Genomic DNA, 19593 nt, shown 5'->3' with positions numbered 1-19593 from the left:
GAAAATCGGTTGTCCAGGACAGCATAGCAAGGCAAGGCAATGGGCTAGCCCAGATGAAACCCAGACCACCATGCCTCTTTGAATTACGTTCCACTTTCTCAGGGCTGCCTCCTGACTCCTTTCCTTGAATCCTGTCTTGATTCAAAGGCACCTGTGTCCCACCCCTGAACAGTCTATTGTTCAACACTACTCCCTGCATGCCCTGTGTGTGTGCGCCCTGTATGGCACCCTTCCTGCTTAAAGTTACCAGAGTGGTTTCTGCTGCCTGCATGAGTACCTGCTCTAATGCAATCACATGTCTCACATGTGTAGACAAGGGGGAGTGAGTATAGCAAGGTGTTCAGCTGGTGACTCAGGAAGGAAAGCAGCTTTGGGTCAAGTACAACATGCAGTACCTGCAGGACAAAGGTAGGGGTTCTGCATTCCTCCCAGTCACTTACTGGCACTTACTGGAAGACGCAGACATGAAGCTGTGCCTCTCTTGGCATCACACGAGATGTGGTTTGGACCAGCTTCTTTAACTGCATCAGTAGGACACTCCAAAGAGTTTGGGGAGGGCATGAGGAAGATTAAAGACACCCTAGAACCCTAAGGAGGAGTATGAGGGATACACAAAGCTGGATCCTAGACCACTTGCAGACATTCCAACTGACATTGTAGCCAGAGATCAAGGGGCCAACCAGCCCAGAGCCTATGACCCTGCCCATTGGCTCCTGGAGGCTAGGCAAGGTCGGGAATCAAAACCAAGGGCACCAGCTAAGGCATTTCTACCCAGACCGAAGAGGGGGCACACAGGCGGGAGTTGGAAGAGCTGTCCCCTTGGAAGGGGACGGCTCTCCACACTACCTCCAGAGGCTTCCTGGCTGCAGGAGAAGCCACTCAGTCCTGGGGAGGGGGATCCATCAATAAGACAGGTGGGGGAGAGGAGCAGATGCAGCCTTCCATTCCAAGGCTTAGCAAAGGATGGCCTGCAGGCCAAATCGGCCCACTCCCTGTTTTGTAAATAAAGTTTTATTGGAACATGGCTACACTCTGATTTACATACTGTCTATGGCTGCTTTTGCACTACAGTGGCAGTTGAATCATTACGACAGAGTTCATGCAACACGCAAAGCCTAAAATATTCCCCAACCTACTCTTTATAGCAAAAGCAGGTGGCTCCTGTGCTAACCTGAGGCCCAAGGTGGGTAGAGGATGTCCTGAGAGCCCTGGCCAGCTTGGGACCCTCCTGGAGCCAGCAGCTGAGGCAAAGGAGAGATATGGGGCATGTGGAGTGTGGTGTGATATCAAGTCAAGCTCAATACAGATCATCAAAATGTGTTAACCTTTTCTAATCAGAAAGAAACATCAACACTTTCAAATACCATCTTGTCCACAATTATTTCAAGTGACAAAAAACAGGATTTTCTGGAGTTTTCAAGATAAAATGTGCTTGCAATCTACTGGGGAAAATTAAGGAATGTTTTTCCCATCCAAAGCAGTAATTAGGAAGCAGATGTTGGTGCAGATGTGTTTACCAACCACAGCCAAGCCTCATAATGTGTTTTTCTAATGCAGCTGAGTAACGAATCTCCACACTCACACAGACATTTCAGCATCCACACGCCGTGGCATACCTAGGGACACAGCTGCATGCAAACCACATCAATGTGCTTTCCTTGAGGAGGAAGCCAGCAGCTCTGTAAAATGCTGCTCACAGCTCAGCTGAAATGCTACCCAACCACAGCCAGCCTGGCTGTTCTCTTGTGCCAGGTATGAAAGACGGTGGCTTATGCCTCTGATGGTATCCACACGTGCTTCCTCTCAGGTAGACCCAAGGGGAAGGGAGCGTCAGCAGAGAAAACAAGGAAGGCATAGTAACTGCCTGGTCCTGGACATTCTGCCCTGGCTGTGTCTTGCAAAGGGCTGCAGAGAAAAATACACAACTGTGTGAGGGAGTCATTAGCAGAAGGCTTGACTCAGGGGCAGGAAGTCTGAATAGGGTCTTGAAGGATGCATAGGAGTTTTCCAGGGCAAAGAATCCAGGAAGATTGAACAGCTAGAAGCAAAGTGGGACTCCAGCAGAGTGGCTGGAGGGGCCTGGGCTGGTGACTAGCCATGGAAGGGCTGGGGAATGGCTTGGGTAAAGGATGAGGCTTGAGATTTCACCCTGGAGGCCACTGTGAGCCAACAGGATGGGAGCACTGCTTTGGGATGGGAAGAGAATGCCGACAGCCTGCAGAGAATGGACTCCGGCACAAACAGCCCTGGGCATCCAGCAGAGTTCCTCCTCTGAGATCTCCCTCTGTTCCTCCAGGACAAAGAGCCACATCCCCTCCCACCCCACGCTGCTCTGCTGCTTAGTGTAGCACCCACATCTCAACACCCTCCAGATTTGAAGTTCCTTGAAATCAGAGAAAGAGAAAAGAAAAGGCAGGAAAGGAGAAGTCCTTCAATAGTGATGTCCAAGAATTAACCTGACTTTGAGCACCAAGGAAACAGAGAAACAGCCCCCTGTCCTCCTAAAGCAGTGCCTGCACCCCTCCTATGCCCCATGAGCCCAGGGCCCCTTCTCACCAGCTCCACTCCACAGGCCGCCCCCACTGCTTAGACCCCCACAGCTCCCCCCTCCTGCCGGACCAGCAGGGGCCCCCACCCTGCTGCTTCACCTCCCCATGAGGCCACAGTGCACACACTGGGCGGGGTGGCACTTGGCCTTGTCATTTAGGATTCAGCCTCCCAGAGGGCAGGGCTCACATCCCCGGAGCCTTCAGTGTTTCCCAGACACATTCATTTCCTGCTATCCTCAGCTCTCACACTTGTACTTACAGGGAAGAGTGTGAAGATGATTTGCTTTTTCACATCAAGGTTCCACTTGTGGGTATTTTTCCCCGAAAGAAATGAAAACAGGGCCTTGAACAAATATTTGCACATCTATGCTCACAGCTGCATTATCCACGACACCCAAAAGGTGGAAACCACCCGAGCGTCCCTTGACAGATATCCACGTACACGATCCACACAATTATTTAGCTTAAAAATATTATTCAGCTTAAAAAGGAAGGGCCAAAAATTCCGACACAGGCTACAGCACGGACAAACCTCGAAAACATTGCACTCAGTGAAATAAGCCAGATACCAAAGCACAAACACTTTATGCTCCTACTCATATCAAGTCTCTACCACAGGAAAATCTATAGGCACAGAAAGTAGAATGGGGGTTGCCAGAGGCTGAGGAGAGTGGAGAGTTACTGTTTGATGGGGACAGAGTTCCAATTTTGCAAGATTAAGAGAGTTCCAGAGATGAATGGCGGGCAGTTGCACAGCCATGTAAATGTACTTAATGCCACTGAACTGCATACTTAAAAGTGGTTAAAATGGCATACTTTGGTTATGTGTATTTTACCATTGAATGAAAAGGCACATCGGGGCATATCTGTCCCATGCAGTGGTGGAAGGCTTTGCTTTTTTTTTTTTTTTTTTTTTTTTTTTTTGAGATGGGGTCTCACTCTGTCACCCAGGCTGGAGTGCAATGGCGCCATCTCCGTTCACTGCAACCTCCACCTCCCGGGTTCACAAAATTCTCTTGCCTCAGCCTCTCCCGAGTAGCTGGGATTACAGGCATGTGCCACTACACCCAGCTAATTTTTGTATTTTCAATAGCGACGGTGTTTCACCATGTTGGCCAGGCTGGTCTTGAACTCTGACCTCAAGCAATCTGCCTGCCTCAGCCTCCCAAATTGCTGGGCTTACAGGAGTGAGCCACTACGCATGGCCAGGCTGGCTTTTTACATTTTTATTTTGGTGACTGGGTTTCACTCTGTCACCCAGGCTGGAGTGCAGTGGCATGATCTCGGCTTGCTGCAGCTTTAAACCCCCAGGCTCAAGTGATGCTCCCACCTCAGTCTCCTGAGTAGCTGGGACCACAGCCACATGCCACCATACCTGGCTAATTTTTAAATTTTTTGTAGAGATGGGGTCTCACCATGTTGCCCAGGCTAGTCTCGAACTAGATCAAGTAATCCACCTCCCCTTGGCCTCCCAAAGCACTGGGATTACAGGTGTGAGCTGCTGCACCTGGTCGGAAGGCCTGCTTTTGTCATGTGATGGTGCCATGCATGCCTGGTGGGGGTACCAGAACTATCCTAAGTCTTTGTCTGCCACATCCTTCCGCATCTCATGACTCTGATCTGCCCCTCTCCATGTTCCACACAGAGACCTGCTGACGGGGTAGATGGTTGACTCCAGAACTGAACAGAGTTTGCATCCCAGCTACGGAGTGTGAACAAGACAGCCTGGCTGGCTCCTCGCGCATCTTCTGGAGCGTGGACGGTGTGGAGGCGCGGCACTGACCAGACCTGAGTCCTGCGCCCAGTTCTGGCACCAGGTGTGCAAGCGCGATGCTCACCTTGCTTTCCTGGGGCTCTGTTTCCTCCCTTCTACAACAGGGTAACAGTTCCCTCCGAAGCAGCAGGTGAGGATGACCTGGGAAGCCCCCTTCAAGGCCTTCCCGATGCCCCCCAGGATTAGGGCTGGCTGGGGTGCATGCCACTGCAGCGTGTGAGAAACAAACTTACCCATTTAAACCCAAAGAATGGACTTAGAAACCCGGAGAACAGCAAAAGTGAGACTCTTACTGATGGTCTCGTAAGATCAGGTGTCTGATGGGCAGGCACACCCAGCACCGTTTCAACAAGCAGTGTATCCCTCAGTGCACAGATCCCTCCCCAAGTTCCTCATAGACTGAGTACTATGGGTTACGATTTTTCCAGATGTTGCCTATTGGCTGTTGGGTTGGCGCTTTGGGTGTTTTTTTTTAAGGACTGATTTGCTGCATTTTGTTGCAGCCCACAATGTGTTGCAATATTAGTTAGCTTAGGGGCTTTTTAAGTATTTGATTTACGACCCATGTAGCTGGGCAGGCTGGTAAGAACGGACAAAGTGAGCTATTTTGCAGGCTAGTAAACTTTCATCTTAAACTTTTTTGGTTTGGGTGAGGGCAACTAAGGGGCAGAGGCTGACAAGCAGGCATTGGCTATTTAAGCAGGGGCTTAGTATATTTCGTTTCTTTTGTCGTTTGCTGACCTAAGCCAATCTAAGGCACTCTGTTTTGGAAATGGACCTCTGTCCACATTATTTCCTTTAGGCATGCTCAGCACTCACCTGGTTGTAGAGGGCGCAGATGTGCAAGGCCGTGTTCCCCGAGGCGTTCTGGGCACTCATGTCTGCCCCGTAGAACAGCAGGTGCTCCAGGTGCTGCACGTGCCCGTACCTGCAGGCCTGAAACGCAGAACCCAGGCTGTGAATCAGGAACCCTCCGCCATGACAGCCGCATGCACACACAAAGTACACCAGCCACTCGGCTTATCCTTCAATGCACAGGTCCCTCCCCCAGTTCCTCATAGGCTGAGTACTATGGGTTACAATTTTTCAGATGTTACCTATTGGTTGTCGGGTTGGAGCTCCACCAGAACCCCAAGGCAGGGCAGGGCCTGGGCGGGCCCCAACCCCCCACCCACCATCTGGGCAAGGGCTCCAAAGACGTCAGCAAGCACCGCCAGACCCCTGGCTGTGGATCGGGGAGAACGACCTTCATGGTGGGACTGGGGACTGGTGCTCAGCTGTGAGACAGAGGGTCTGGGAAGGAGCCTCAAAGTTCCTTCCATCCTGATCCGGGGGCCTAGAGCCTAGAGGTGCAGGACGTCTTTCTCTCAACCTCAGTGCCCAGCACCACGAGATGCAAACCAGAAGGCTCAGCCCCGGCCTCGGTTACCCAAGCTCCCCCTTCCAGGGAGGCGGCACGAGATGGCCAGGAGAGGCCTTCGCAGCCTCTTCCCTGCGCTGTATCCACAGGAGTGAGCCCTGTCCTTCTACGTGTGATGGATGGCCCCACGATGGCTTTAATGCAGTCTAGCTCCTAAGTAAGTTGCAGGACGCAGGGGTAGGGCAGCCCTGCAGTATGACCAACTTCTCTCTGAGAACTACAACACGTGTGGCTTGTGAACCATCAGGGCCCGGGGGTCAAACAGACCCAGGCCTGAACCATTTGTCAGAACTTTCGCCTCGGCACCTACATGCATTCTCATCTGTAGGCACGAACAACCCTCAACCCTCGCAGGGTTCAGATGAGAATCACATGGGACAAAGAACCCCACAGGGCCTCACACGAGGCCGGGCACTGAGTCAGCCAGCGCAGCCCCTCCCCACCCAAGCCCACAGGGGCCAGGGAGGTCCCCGCGCAGGTGACGAGGGCCCTCTGTCCAGCCACGCACTGCTCGACATTATGGCCACAACCTTGGACCTGGAGAAAAGTGGGTCCTGACCTAACAGGTCTCACCCCCAGGCAGCCAAGGGGTGCTGAGAGCAGTACGTGCCGTTGTAGCCCAGGAAGGGGTTCTCATGAATCCTGCTCTACTGCTAATTGAGACAGATAGAGGTGAATTTCACCTTCTCAGGGTCCATGAGAAAGAGCTACACCTCAGCAAGGTGAGGAAAGATGACAGGGAGGATATTGAAACTATTAATTGGATGAGCTGTTTAAAAAAAAAAAAAAAAGACACTAGAAATTTCCATTTACCATTGCCGTGCCTCCCACAAATCTCATTAATTTATGAAGTAGATCCCTGTGGCAGACCTCGTTGCTGTCACCTGCCCGGCCCCACAGCCCCTTCTTCTGGGAACTGCACCTGCGTTTGCCTTTGGGGGCTACCCCAGCTCCACTCTCAGAGGTCTGGGGAAGGCCTCCCCACCCTGCTCCTGCAGAGGCACAGAACACAGGCAGGAGCCATCAGGTTCCATCTCCCCAGGCACAGTAAGGGACGCCCATGTGACCTCAGAGAAGCTGCCATGTCCCAAGCTAGAACATTCACCAGAACTAATGGGGGAAAAGTTCTTTCTTTCTTCCAGAGTGGGGAGCAGAAAAGTGACAGAGCCCTGGAGCTGCTAGGACCCTCAACACAGAAGGGAAGTGTGACGGGGGCAGGGAGAGGAAGAAAGGAAAGAAAGAGAAAGAGGGGAGACAGGAAGAGACATGCACAAAGCCAAGATGACACTGTCTGAGCCCCTCTAAGCTACAACTGACCCTGAAATTTCAGGGACATAACGATTAGGCATAATTCCCTCCCCTCACCCACCCATTTGCATTGGGATTTGCGTTCCTGAAACTGAAGGATCCCTGGCTATTTGGCACTCCCCAAAGGACTTCTGGGAGGCAACACTTTGTTACAGCTTAATTTAATTGCTCTGTGGTCAATAAAGACAACTAATGTTAGCATAAAGACACTGAACAATTAATCCACACTCATTATTCCCCTTCCCCCAGTTAATCTGAATTTATGAGCTTGTAAGTTCCATCAGTCAGATGGTGCCAGAGCACTCTTTCCTTGCAAGGGCAAAATAGGCTCAACGGGAAGAGATGAAAACGGAGCCACTGACTCCAGGCGGACGTCTCGTAGGCGTATTCCCAAGAGCATGCTTCCATTTTCCACTTTTCCCACGTCCATTGCTTTATAACACACAAACCCGGGAAATACAGAAAAGTGCTGAACAAAAACCAAAAGTCACCCAGAATCCCACAGTCTTAGCACTAGCAGTATTTTTTTTTTTCAAGCATCATTTCAGCTAGTCTCTTCTTTCTGTTTTAACCCCTGGTGGTTGAGGCACGGAGCTCGCGCCTGCTGAGGAAGGTGCAGCTGCCATGCAAAGGGGTGAGGGGGAACCAAGCCAGATAGTGGGCAGACGGGTCCACAGATGGCTCCACGCAGGACTCTGCACACAAAGGACACTCAAGAAGGGGAATGGGAGCTGCGCTCTCACTTTCAAAGAAGGAAGTTACAAATACAGTACAAGAGAAAATGAGAACATGCCTTGTGGCGTTGGCTTGGAATGGGAGTATCAGTAGAAACTCACAATTTTTAATATACAGACTAATAAAAATTAGAATATGGATGCCCACATGTCTACCCATCCCTAACTCTGCCTACTGAGAGGGTGGAGGACAGGAACAGCCGAGCAGCCATCAGCACCCCAAGCACCTGCACGTTGGCTTCTAAATACCACTCCACACTAAAAAGAACCAGGCTCCTTGGAGAAACAGCTGATTCCTGAGGCAGGAAAAGAACAAGGTGAGCCTGATATAACTTGTTGTGCCAGAAATGAAGAAAATGGTAAAAAAAAAAAAAAAGAAAAAGAAAAAAAAATCAATGTGGCTGTGTCCCGAGGACACATGAGCCATCCTGAGGGGCACCCACCAGCTAAAACTGGGATAATAATAATGGATTATTACCTCCTGAATAAAGAGAACTCTGCAAGTCTGCCTTGTTGTAAATACATGAATAAACAAACAAGAAGAGAAAGCTTTTCTTTACAACAGAAAGCCAGCTAATAAATGTAGAAGCAATAGTAGGATTAAAAAAAAAATCTCCATTTAGCAACCATGATAGCAATAATTCCGGCAAGAAAGGCCAATGGATGCCAAAACTGTCAGGTGAAAGGGGTATGAGAAAACAGATTTTTGCATAGCCTCAAAGATTACCAAAAAAGATCTATTAATTACAAAGGAGCAAAATAAGGCAGGAGGTGGGACTTGACTCTGGAAGCGGGACTCAGACACCGGACCAAACAGAGGACTAGCTAACACAGGGCGGGGCAGAAGCAGCTTTCCATAAGACACGCCCATCCGTGTGCCACATCAGTTTACTGTTGCCATGGCAACACCCAGCCGTTACCACCCCCTTCCCTGGCAATGGCCTGATGACTCAGAAGTTACCACCCTTTTCCTGGCAATTCCTGCAGAACCTGTCCCATAATTTGCATGTAATTAAAAGTGGGTATAAATGTGAGTGCAGCATGGCCTCTGAGCTGCTGCTCTGGGCACGCTGCCTCTGGGACAGCCCTGCTCTGCAAGGAGCAGGCTCTTTGCTGCTGTTCGCAGCTGCTTCAATAAATATTGCCAACATCGCCATCCTGCCCTTGAATTCTTTGCTGGGTGAAGCCAAAAGTCCTCCCTGGCTAAGCCCCCTTTTTGGGTCTCGCCTGCCCTGCATCCAAAGAGGAGAAAATCAGCAGACCCCACCTGACCAGGTGGTCAGCGTGACCTTCACGGTGAGCACCAGACGAATGGTCTCCATGTGTCCCTGTAAGAACGTGATACTGACAGCACAGCATCCTTTCTAAGGCATTCCTGCCAAATGCACACACTGGATCCCATCATGAGCAAACACCGAGCAAACCGAGCAAAATGACCACCCCAAAATCTTCAAAATGGTCACAGCCATGGGAATTAAGGGAAGCCAGAGGAAGTCTCCCAGATGGAAAGGCTCCATGCAGGGTCCCAGGCTGGATCCTCTTCTATCAGGGACGTTACTGCGACACCAGCACCACTCAAATGTGCTCTCCGCTTGGAGGGCATATGGGAGTTCCTTGTACTATTCTTGCAACTCTTCTATAAGCTGGAAATGGAAATAGTCATTTACAATTTTAAAAAGAAAGTAATAGGCTGGGCGCGGTGGGTCACATCTGTAATCCCAGCACTTTGGGAGGCCAATATGGGTGGATCATGAGGTCAGGAGATTCAGACCATCCTGGCTAACATGACGAAACCCTGTCTCTACCAAAAACACAAAAAATTAGCTGGGCATGGTGGCGGGTGCCTGTAATCCCAGCTACTCAGGAGGCTGAGGCAGGAGAATGGCGTGAACCCAGAAGGCGGAGGTTGCAGTGAGCTGAGATGGTGCCACTGCACTCCAGCCTGGGCAACAAAGCAAGACTCCATCTCATAAATAAAAAAAAAAAATAAAGAATTGGCCAGGCCCGGTGGGTCATGCCTGTAATCCCAGCACTTTGGGAGGCCAAGATGGGCAGATCACGAGATCAGGAGATTAAGACCACCCTGGCTAACACGGTGAAACCCCGTCTCTATTAAAAAATACAAAAAATTAGCCGGGTGTGGTGGTGGGCGCCTGTCATCCCAGCTACTTGGGAGGCTGAGGCGGGAGAATGGCATGAACCTGGGAGCTGGAGCTTGCAGTGAGCCGAGATCGTGCCACTGCACTCCAGCCTGGGCAACAGAGTGAGATTCTGTCTCAAAAATAAATAAATAAATAAAGAAGGAAGGAAGGGAGGGAGGGAGGGAGGGACTCGCTTGACACAAAGATACTGAAAGCTACCAAAGCGTTAAATGAAGGAGTTCATCCTCCCCCAAGAGAAGCAACACTAACCCCCTTTTCTTATTTTGAAAAGGGTGTCTGGCCTCTGGCTGTTGAGAGACAGCTGAGAGGGTGATAGGAGGATGGAGAGTAATGGAACGAAAGACAAAACACTGCCCTTCACACCTGCTCCCCGTACCCACTCTCCTGAGGCGTTTTTCGGAAAATGCATGTGTGGGAGGCTCCACCCACGTCTGCTGCCTCTGAATCTCCTGCTGAGGCCTGGGCAGGGGCACCTGGAGATGGCTCCCCCCGAGACTCTGTTTGCCCAGCGATGCCTGGCATCCCACCCGCCCCTGTGCAACCACAAGACTTGGTGTGAATGAGAAAAAAGGGTGCTGTTTCCTTCAAGCCCTTTACTGCCACCTGCTGGACACTGGTGAGACATCTACAGGCCCTCAAACTATGGCAAGAGGAACGGCGCCACCTGGGGTTGTACAACGCCCAGCACAGCAACCGGAGCGGCGGGGAGGTCACTGCTCTCTCTGCAGGGAAGCAGCACAGGTCGGCTGAGACAAACCCCCTACCACTTCTGCTTGGCTCTGTGCCCCAAACGGAATTGTTCCCAACCACACTTAGGCATTTCTCCCAAAGCATATGCCTTGTAACATGAGGTGGAGACACCACAGCTCACACAACCAAGAGTCACATCGTTTCAGCTCTCACTGGGTCAGGAAGCGGGCTGCCTGTCAGTAGAGAAACAACGTCTTGTCCAAACACAGGCAAACCCCCTCGCCTGGCCTGAGCCACCGGCTGCTCCGCGGCCCCGCATACCACGGTTTTCAAAGGCTGGCTCTGGTCTTCCTCCTGGCCCAGCAGTCGAGGAGGCCAAGGCACCTGAATGAACGCAGGCACGCGCAGGCAGTGGACGGGCTGTGATGCAAACCACAAGTGGCTAGTTCGGTTTTGTTGGTGTTGCGGGCTGGACTGCATCCCTACGGCATTCATGCGTTGGAGTCCCCACCACCAGCACCTCCACGTGGGGTTGTATGTGAAGAGGGTCTTTGGAGAGGTGATTAAGTTAAAATGAGGCCATTAGGGGGTCCCTAATCCCATCTGCCTAGTATCCTTATAAGAAGAGGAGCTGGGGACACAGACACACAGAGGGATGACCCTGTGAGGACGCAGGGAAAAGGCAGTGTCTGCAAGCCAAGGAGAGAGGCCTCAGGAGGAACCAGCCCTGGACACCTTCATCTCGGACTCCAGCCTCCAGAACTGTGAGATGATGTCTACTGTTTGAGGAGCTTTGTGGCGGCAGCCCTATGCAGCGAACACAATCTCTTTGGGTCTACTAATGTGTGCTGTTCAGCCTGAAATGATCACAAAGGACGTCACGCTCAATTCCAAAAGGAGAGATGACTGGCATTCCCACATAAAGCTATGGCCCTTGCCCACCTTCCCCACGGAGCCCATTGCTCTCATAATGTGATTTTTGGAAAGATGAAGTCTCTTAAAGATGTCACCTATGTCACCAGGGCAGGACAGAGGACCTGCCGAAGTGCAGAGCGTGGGGTGCTGGTCTTGGGGTCTTCACCCATCCCCTCTCCTCCGCTCCCTGCACGTCCCTGAGGAGTCAGGGCTGACTGGGAAGATGGGGACTCAAGGGTCCTCATTTCCTCTGGAGGCTCAGAGAGAGGATGCCTCTCTTCCTTCTCCAAACAGAACCTTGCCAGGCAAGAGGGGCTCAGAATACGGAACTGACCTCCCAGGTCAATTCAGAGCAGATCCCCCGAAAGCACGGCTCACTGCTGTGGCTCCAGACACCGGGGCCACAGAGGCTCAGCCACTCATGCCCAGGGGCAGACACTGAGCCCTGGGTCCAGAGTGACATGGGGAGGGGCTCCCACGCTCCGGTCCTGCCACCTGGCAGGGACCCCAGACTCTCACACCCTGGAGGTGCTCATCTGGAAAGGTGCAGTACCTGCCAGCACCCACGTCCCACAGTGAGGCTCGGCCACAGTTCCAAGGCTGCCAAGCACATGCCAGCACCAAGGGGCAGAACCCTGTTCACAACACCTCCCCCTCACCAGGGCCAGCACATGCCACCTGCCCAGATCTGAGGGTCACCTGCCAGCACCACAGTCTGGCTCCAACACAGCCCCCACCTCCCCTGGCCAGAATGAGCCACTCCCAGCTGGCACTGTGGAGCTCCCGGGATCTCCACCTGGCCGCTGTTCACGCTGGTCCTTCCTGTGCTACCTGGCATTGCACTTTCTGTGTCCAAGCCCAGGCTCACCGAGGTGCCTGAACAGTGGTCATCTCAGCGCCTAAGCAATGGTCATCTTGGGGCCTGGACACAGCAGTCACCTCAGTACCTAGATGGACAGTGATTACCTCAGCGCCTGGACACGGTGGGAGCCATAGTACACTATAAAAACCTCAATCTGAAGGAAGACCACACCCCGTGTAGCTCCATCCCATCCTAAATGCTAACTTTTCAGTCAAACATTGACTCCCATCTCTACCATGCAGCTCACGCCGGGCTGCACACAGTCCCACCCTGGCGGGACGGTAACCAGAATGCTTGGACCCAGAACGACATAACGTGGGGCTCCAGCAGAGAACCTCCCACAGGCCTGGGAGGATCAGGGGCCCGTCCCCTCGCCATGGGGCCCGGAGAGGCTCGAGAGCTGAGGGCGTCTGGCCAGGGATGGGCAGGGGGCAGCCTGGAGCAGGAGGAGGGGAGAAGTCACTGTGGCCCGAAATTCTCTCTTTAAGGCTGACACTCTTCATTTAAATGCCATAAATAACAAATAGCAGCCAGTAACAACATTCAGACTGATGCCACACCCATCGCACGATGGGGGAAAATCAAACGAGGGGCTGGCAGCAGATGTGGTCGGCACTCTCTGAATACAACGGATTATTTAGTTTTTTTCCCCCTTCTGAAACAGGCTCTCATTATGGTTGTCCAGGCTGGATGGAGTGCAGTGGCACGATCTCGACTCACTGCAGCCTCCACCTCAGGGCTCATGTGATCCTCCCACCTCAGCCTCCCAAGTAGCTGGGATTACAGGTATGTGTCACCACACCCCGCTAATTTTTGTATTTTTGGTAGAGACAAGTTTTGCCCTGTTGGCTGGGCTGGTTTTGAACTCCTAGGTTCAAGTGATCTGCCTGCCTCAGTCTCCCAAAGTGCTGGGACTATAGTGTGAGCCCCTGTGCCCAGCCTAACGTATTATTTCTAATGCTGACCAGCCTAATGCATTACTTCTAATGATGATGTTGGACGTGACCACATGATGATAATGAGGATGATGATGTGGGGACAGATGATGACAATAATGATGGGGACATTTATTGAGTACCTGGTCGGTGCTGGGCACTGCGGAAAGTGCCTCACGTGAATTCTGTCATTAGCTATCTCCAGAGCTCTGCAAATTATTACTCAGCCAACCTGAGAGATTAGCACACAAGCCCAGAGAGGGTGGGGCACCGCTGGGTGACCCAGTGAGCGATGAGGTGGGTCTGCAACCCCAGGCTGCATAACACCCAGGCCAGAATATGGCCAACAGACAGCATGAGGAGGAGATTCCTTCATCCCAAAGATATTGAGTCAAACTCAGAGAGGGAGGGAGGGAGCCAGGCTCTGCCCCTAGGCAGGGACCAGAGTTCAGCACGTGGAAACACAGCGTCTGGATCCCTCACCAAGCGGCATCCTCTCTAGGACCACACCCCCTCTGGCCAGGGCCACCGTGCTGTGACATTGCACGGTGGATGTAAAAGTCTTCACCAATTAAAAATACAGAATGAATACCCCCAAATCTGATCCCTGATGTCCTTGGATTGTGGGAATGCATTGGGGTGTTTCTTAACCTGCTTCTTTATACTTCTTTGTATTTTCCAAGATTTTCATCATGCAAGGGTATATTTTTGGTAATCCAAAAAAAAAAGGGTAATTTGAATAACAACTTTTAAGATAATTTGCAGAAAGCCTGAGCTCAAAAAAGGCTCTTCTAACATCAGCCTGTGGGGACGGGGCATATCCCCACTGCATGAAGTGGAAGGTGGATCTGAAATGCGTCCTTAGGCCACATGCACCCGGCCTGAGACCATGACAGGAAAGCAGCGGCCTGGGGAACTCTGGAGTGCACCTGTAGCAGCTGTGAGCAGGCCTGGCTGTGGCCACGCAGGCTCTCCCACACCATGAACAGCCAGAACCCTGGGACAGGGCTGTCCATTCTCCAGGTGCTAGAATGGAGACATACACTTTAAATGCAGGGTTCATCAGCCTGAGAGCTCAGAGGTGCTTCTCCCGAGAGCGCAGAGCCAGGCACAGCCCAGTAAGGTCCAGGAAAACCCACCTGGCCCTGTAATTTGTTCTGCCACAGACGTGCTGTGAGTGGTTTGGATGTGAGAACCCCACAGGCAGCACAGAGAACCAGGTTTCTGGGATGAGACAGGCTGGGAGCGATCCCAGCTCAGCTAACTGCTTACTCCGTGGCCTTGGGCAAATTACCTGCCCTCTCTGGGCCTGTGAACTCATATGAGAAACAGCAACGAGAAGTAACCAGCTCTGAGGATATAGAATCACAGTGCAATTAAAGCAGCTCAGGACAATGAATGCCCCCAAATTGCTACGGGTCCTACACACATTTGGCCATTTTTTTTTAAATTTTTATTTATTTATTTATTTTTATTTTATTGAGACAGAGTCTCACTCTGTCGCCCAGGCTGGAGTGCAGTGGCCGGATTTCAGCTCACTGCAAGCTCCGCCTCCCGGGTTTACGCCATTCTCCTGCCTCAGCCTCCCGAGTAGCTGGGACTACAGGCGCCCACCACCTCACCCGGCTAGTTTTTTTGTATTTCTTAGTAGAGACGGGGTTTCACCATGTTAGCCAGGATGGTCTCGATCTCCTGACCTCGTGATCCGCCCGTCTCGGCCTCCCAAAGTGCTGGGATTACAGGCTTGAGCCACCGTGCCCGGCCACATTTGGCCATTTTTACAAAGAGAAGCCTCTGTCATGTACCTGGAAGGGTTCCTTCATTAAAGGAAATCTGAAATTAAACGTTCCTCGTCCAGGAGCGCTCCTGTCTTAATGATGTCAATGACAGCTGTCAAAATCAGTAAACTTTGGGCTAGGCGCGGTGGCTCACTCCTGTAATCCCAGCACTTTGAGAGGTTGAGGCAGGCAGATCACTTGAGGTCAGGAGTTCGAGACCAGCCTGGCCAACATGGTGAACCCTGTCTCTACTAAAAATACAAAATTAGCTGGGCATGGCGGCGCACGCCTGTAATCCCAGCTACTTGGGAGGCTGAGGCAAGAGAATCGCGTGTACCTGGGAGGCAGAGGTTGCAGTGGGCCAAGATCACCTCACTCCACCCCAGGTCTCAGGTAACAGAGTGAGACTCCATCTCAAATATAAATATAAACATAAATATCAGTAGACTTGGAGTTAAGCAGATGATTCTCCATAATGTGGAGTGGGTCCCATCCAATCCGTTGAAGGCCTTAAGACTGAGGTCCCCTGAGAAGGAAGAGACTCTGCTAGAGACAGACTTGAGACCTGCACTGTGGCATTTACTGGGCCACGTGGCAGGGTAAATGTGAGCGCGGATGAGGATGATCTGGGAGGCAGGCGGCGCTGTCTGCTGCTCCTGCAGGCCCGTGCAGGGCACCCGCACCCATCCCTTATCTGCTCCGTCCCTTATCATCTGATAGGCACAAGGGCCCTGCACATGAACGAGACGAGGCTCGCAAAGGCAAAGTTCTTCACATCATCACCAAGATTCTTTAGCAGGGGAGAAAATGGGTTTCCCAGTCTTTCTTGAATAGCCAGCACACCACCAGAGGGCAGTGAACGCACCCGGCTGGCTTTCCAAACCCTGCTCCACATTTTCCAAGCTGAGGCCAGAGCAGGTGCACCGCCCTGGAGCTCATGCCTCCGAGGTACCAGTGCAGCTGCACAGGCTCAGGCCGCGGGACTGAAGTGGCCAGGTGGCGCTGGGACAGCCAGGCTCTGAATGTAAGTGAAGGCCCTCAGGGACGGAACCCTGCCCCTGGCAAGCCAGGAGTCACAGCTGAGAGCTACAGTGAGTGACTAATGGCCAGGGCTCCTGCCAGCCTCCACCGTCACCTCCATCCCAGGGCCAGCTGGAGAGATGGGCCTGGAGACATTTGCCTGGTTGGGAGAGAGGGCAGGAAAAAGGAAACAGGGAGGGGCATGGGAGGGGAAAGGACAGATCTCCAGGAATCCCCAAAGTTGAGACACAGCGGCTATTCTGGCAAAAGGGCTGACGGCTGGATTTGGGGCTCTGTGAACTACTCCATGTTTAAGGAGGTTTTAGCCTGCACTCACACTTTCAGAGCTCTAAAAGAAAACAGCAACACAACCAGAGCACTGATGTCTAAAGGGAGGACACGTTTGGAAAACACTAATTCAAGCAGGCATTCTCACAGAGAACAAGCGAGCTTCGGGTCCCATACGCATTTAGCTGGGTTTTCTTTCTTTCTTTCTTTCTTTTTTTTTTTTTTTTTTTTTTTTGTGTGTGTGTGTGTATGTGTGTTTTGGAGTTTCGCTCTTGTTGTCCAGGCTGGAGTGCAGTGGCATGATATTGTCTCACTACAACCTCCGCCTGCCGGGTTCAAGCAATTTTCATGCCTCAGCCGCCCGAGTAGCTGGAATTACGGGCTTGCACCACCACACTTGGCTACTTTTTGTATTTTTAGTAGAGACGGGGTTTCACCATGTTGGCCAGGCTGGTCTCGAACTCCTGGCCTCAGGTAATCCACCTGCCTCAGCCTCCCAAAGTGCTGGGATTACCCGTGTGAGCCACCACACCCAGCCACATTTGACTGTTTTTACAAAGCCTCTGTCCTGTGCCTGGAGGGACTCATTCACTAAAGGAAATTTGAATTTAAACATTCCTCTTCCAGGCGCGCTCCCGTCTTCATGAAGTCAGTGACTGCTCTCAAAATCAGTCAACTGAGTTGATGATTCTCCATAATGTGGGTGGGCCCCATCTAATCAGCTGAAGGCCTCAAGAGCCTTCAACTCTTGAAGGGGAAAAGGGGATTGAGGTCCCCTGAGGAGGAAAAGATTCCGCCAGAGACGAACAGGACCCACACAGCGGGATCAACTCTTCCTGGGTCTCCAGCCTGCCCTGCAGATTTTGGACTTGCGGCTTCACGATCGCATAAGCCAATTCCTCAAAAACACTTTCTATTTAAAAAATTTCTGTATCTGTACACACACACACACACGCACGCATGTGCACACTCTACTGGTTCTGTTTCTCTGGAGAACCCTATCACCCCTGAATACAGAAGCAACAGCGAGTGGGTTCTATGGTGTCGTCCAGTGACATCAGATGACAGTTCTGTTCATGTGAATCACCGACTTAGAGTTGACTGAGAACAAGACACATAACTCATTCTCCATTTGGCCAGGCGGGAGGGACGTCCCCAACATCCATGTCTCTTAGAGACACACAACTCAGTCTTGTCCCCTGGGGCCGGCAGCTGTTAGGCAGAGACCCTGTGAGACTCAAGAAGGACGTGGGTGCTCAGGGTGCCACAACTCCCACCCCTCGCCCAGCCACGTCTGCTGGTGGAAATGTCTCGTGTGTGACTGCACCACCCCACCAGGAGCCTCCCCTCGTGCTGAACTTGACCTTGACCTCAAATCAGCCTAGTCAGTTTTAAAAACCAAGCTCATTAGAGCTTTGCCAGTCCCAGGAACTGCCCTTTTCCAAGCAGGTCATCTTGGAAGCTTGGGACAGCTCCCAACGCAGGCAGGATTCTCCTTCGGGAACTGCCTCTTCCACATCCTCAACAGGAGCCGAAGCTCACACCGTGTGGACGGGCCTGGTCTTGAAAACACCAGCACAGAGCTGACAGCCAAGCACAGCAAGGAGAGGAGATGGGCAGAGGAACGGAGCCGTGTCTCAGGGCGTGAGCGTCTGCATGGCCACGGCGTGAGCCTAAGAGACACCAGTGCCCAGAAACAGAACACTGTCAGGCCTGCTCAGAAGCATGTCCACACACACGTGCACCTGTATGTACGTGTGTGTGTGTGTAATTTATGTTAGTCTTTCTGTCTCGCATCTGGTTTCCCCACAAGGGAACACCAGGGGCTTGCATCAGGCATTTCTGTTCACTGCTGCAGGCTGTGTGTTCAGGACACTGAGACACGTCGCTGAGGATCACACCCAGTAGACGACGTCTGTGGCTGAATGAGCACCAGCAGTAGGTGGGGTCTGCGGTGCAGCCAGAATGCTTGGAAGTGGGTCAGGCATGAAGAGGCGAGCGTGGTCAGGCTCAGGCCGGGAGACCTCTTGGGGACCCCCTGAAACAGCTCAGACACAAATGAGGAGGGTGCCAGGGGAATGAGCGTGGCCAGGGTGAGATGCTGTGGAGAGGCTCAGAAGGGCCAGGCCTGACACACAGCCGAGGGATGGCAGGGCCATCTGAGGCTGGAACTGTTGGTTGACAAAGGGAGAAGAGGTCAAGGGGAGGAAAGAAGAGGGAGCAAGGACAGAAACACTGGCAAGTTTAATCCAGGGAAAAAGCAAGGGCAGGGCAGGAGACTGAGGCGGGGAAGCAGCTCCCCCAACCCAAAAAGCTTCCCAGTGCTCTGCAAGAATTCCCCTGCCGCTTCTACATTCAGGGTGTGTCAGCCAGGGTTCTCCGGAGAAACACAACGTGTGTGTGTGTGTGTGTCCCTTGCTGCTTCTACATTCAGGGTGTATCAACCAGGGCTCTCCAGAGAAACAGAACCTGTGTGTGTGTGTGTGTGTGTGTGTGTGTGTGTGTGTGTGTGTCACCTGCTGCTTCTACATTCAGGGTGTATCAGCCAGGGCTCTCCAGAAAAACAGAACCTGTGTGTGTGTGTGTGTGTGTGTGTGTGTGTGTGTGTGTGTGTCCCCTGCTGCTTCTATATTCAGGTGTATCAGTCAGGGCTCTCCAGAGAAACACAACCTGTGTGTGTGTGTGTGTCTGTGTGTGTCCTGCTGCTTCTACATTCCAGGTGTATCAGCCAGGGTTCTCCAGAGAAACACAACGTGTGTGTGTGTGTGTCTGTGTGTGTCTGTGTGTGACCTGCTGCTTCTACATTCCAGGTGTATCAGCCAGGGTTGTCCATAGAAACAGAACCTGTGTGTGTGTGTGTGTGTGTCTGTGTGTGTCCTGCTGCTTCTACATTCAGGCTGTATCAGCCAGGGTTCTCCAGAGAAACAGAACCTCTGTGTGTGTGTGTGTGTGTGTGTGTGTGTGTGTGTGTCCTGCTGTTTCTACATTCAGGGTGTATCAGCCAGGGTTCTCTGGAGAAACACAACCTGTGTGTGTGTGTGTGTGTGTCCTGCTGCTTCTACATTCAGGGTGTATTAGCCAGGGTTGTCCATAGAAACAGAACCTGTGTGTGTGTGTGTCCATGTCCTGCTGCTTCTACATTCAGGGTGCATCAGCCA

The 19593-nt window shown here is 52.1% G+C and overlaps 1 protein-coding gene across 2 annotated transcripts in view; it reads right to left on the bottom strand.

The window, feature by feature from the left end:
• Positions 1-19593, bottom strand: part of SHANK2 (SH3 and multiple ankyrin repeat domains 2) — a 638889-nt gene that overhangs the window by 506106 nt on the left and 113190 nt on the right. For both annotated transcript variants that reach the window (XM_025357432.1, XM_025357433.1), the window contains one exon: positions 5143-5259. In XM_025357432.1, the coding sequence (XP_025213217.1) occupies positions 5143-5259 (117 nt within the window). The remainder of the gene's footprint in view (positions 1-5142; positions 5260-19593) is intronic.

Source organism: Theropithecus gelada, chromosome 14, assembly GCF_003255815.1.
Source record: "Theropithecus gelada isolate Dixy chromosome 14, Tgel_1.0, whole genome shotgun sequence".
NCBI classification, from domain to species: Eukaryota; Metazoa; Chordata; class Mammalia; order Primates; family Cercopithecidae; genus Theropithecus; species Theropithecus gelada.
Note: the sequence above shows the minus strand (reverse complement) of the source record. Positions and strands in the feature narration are given on the sequence as shown.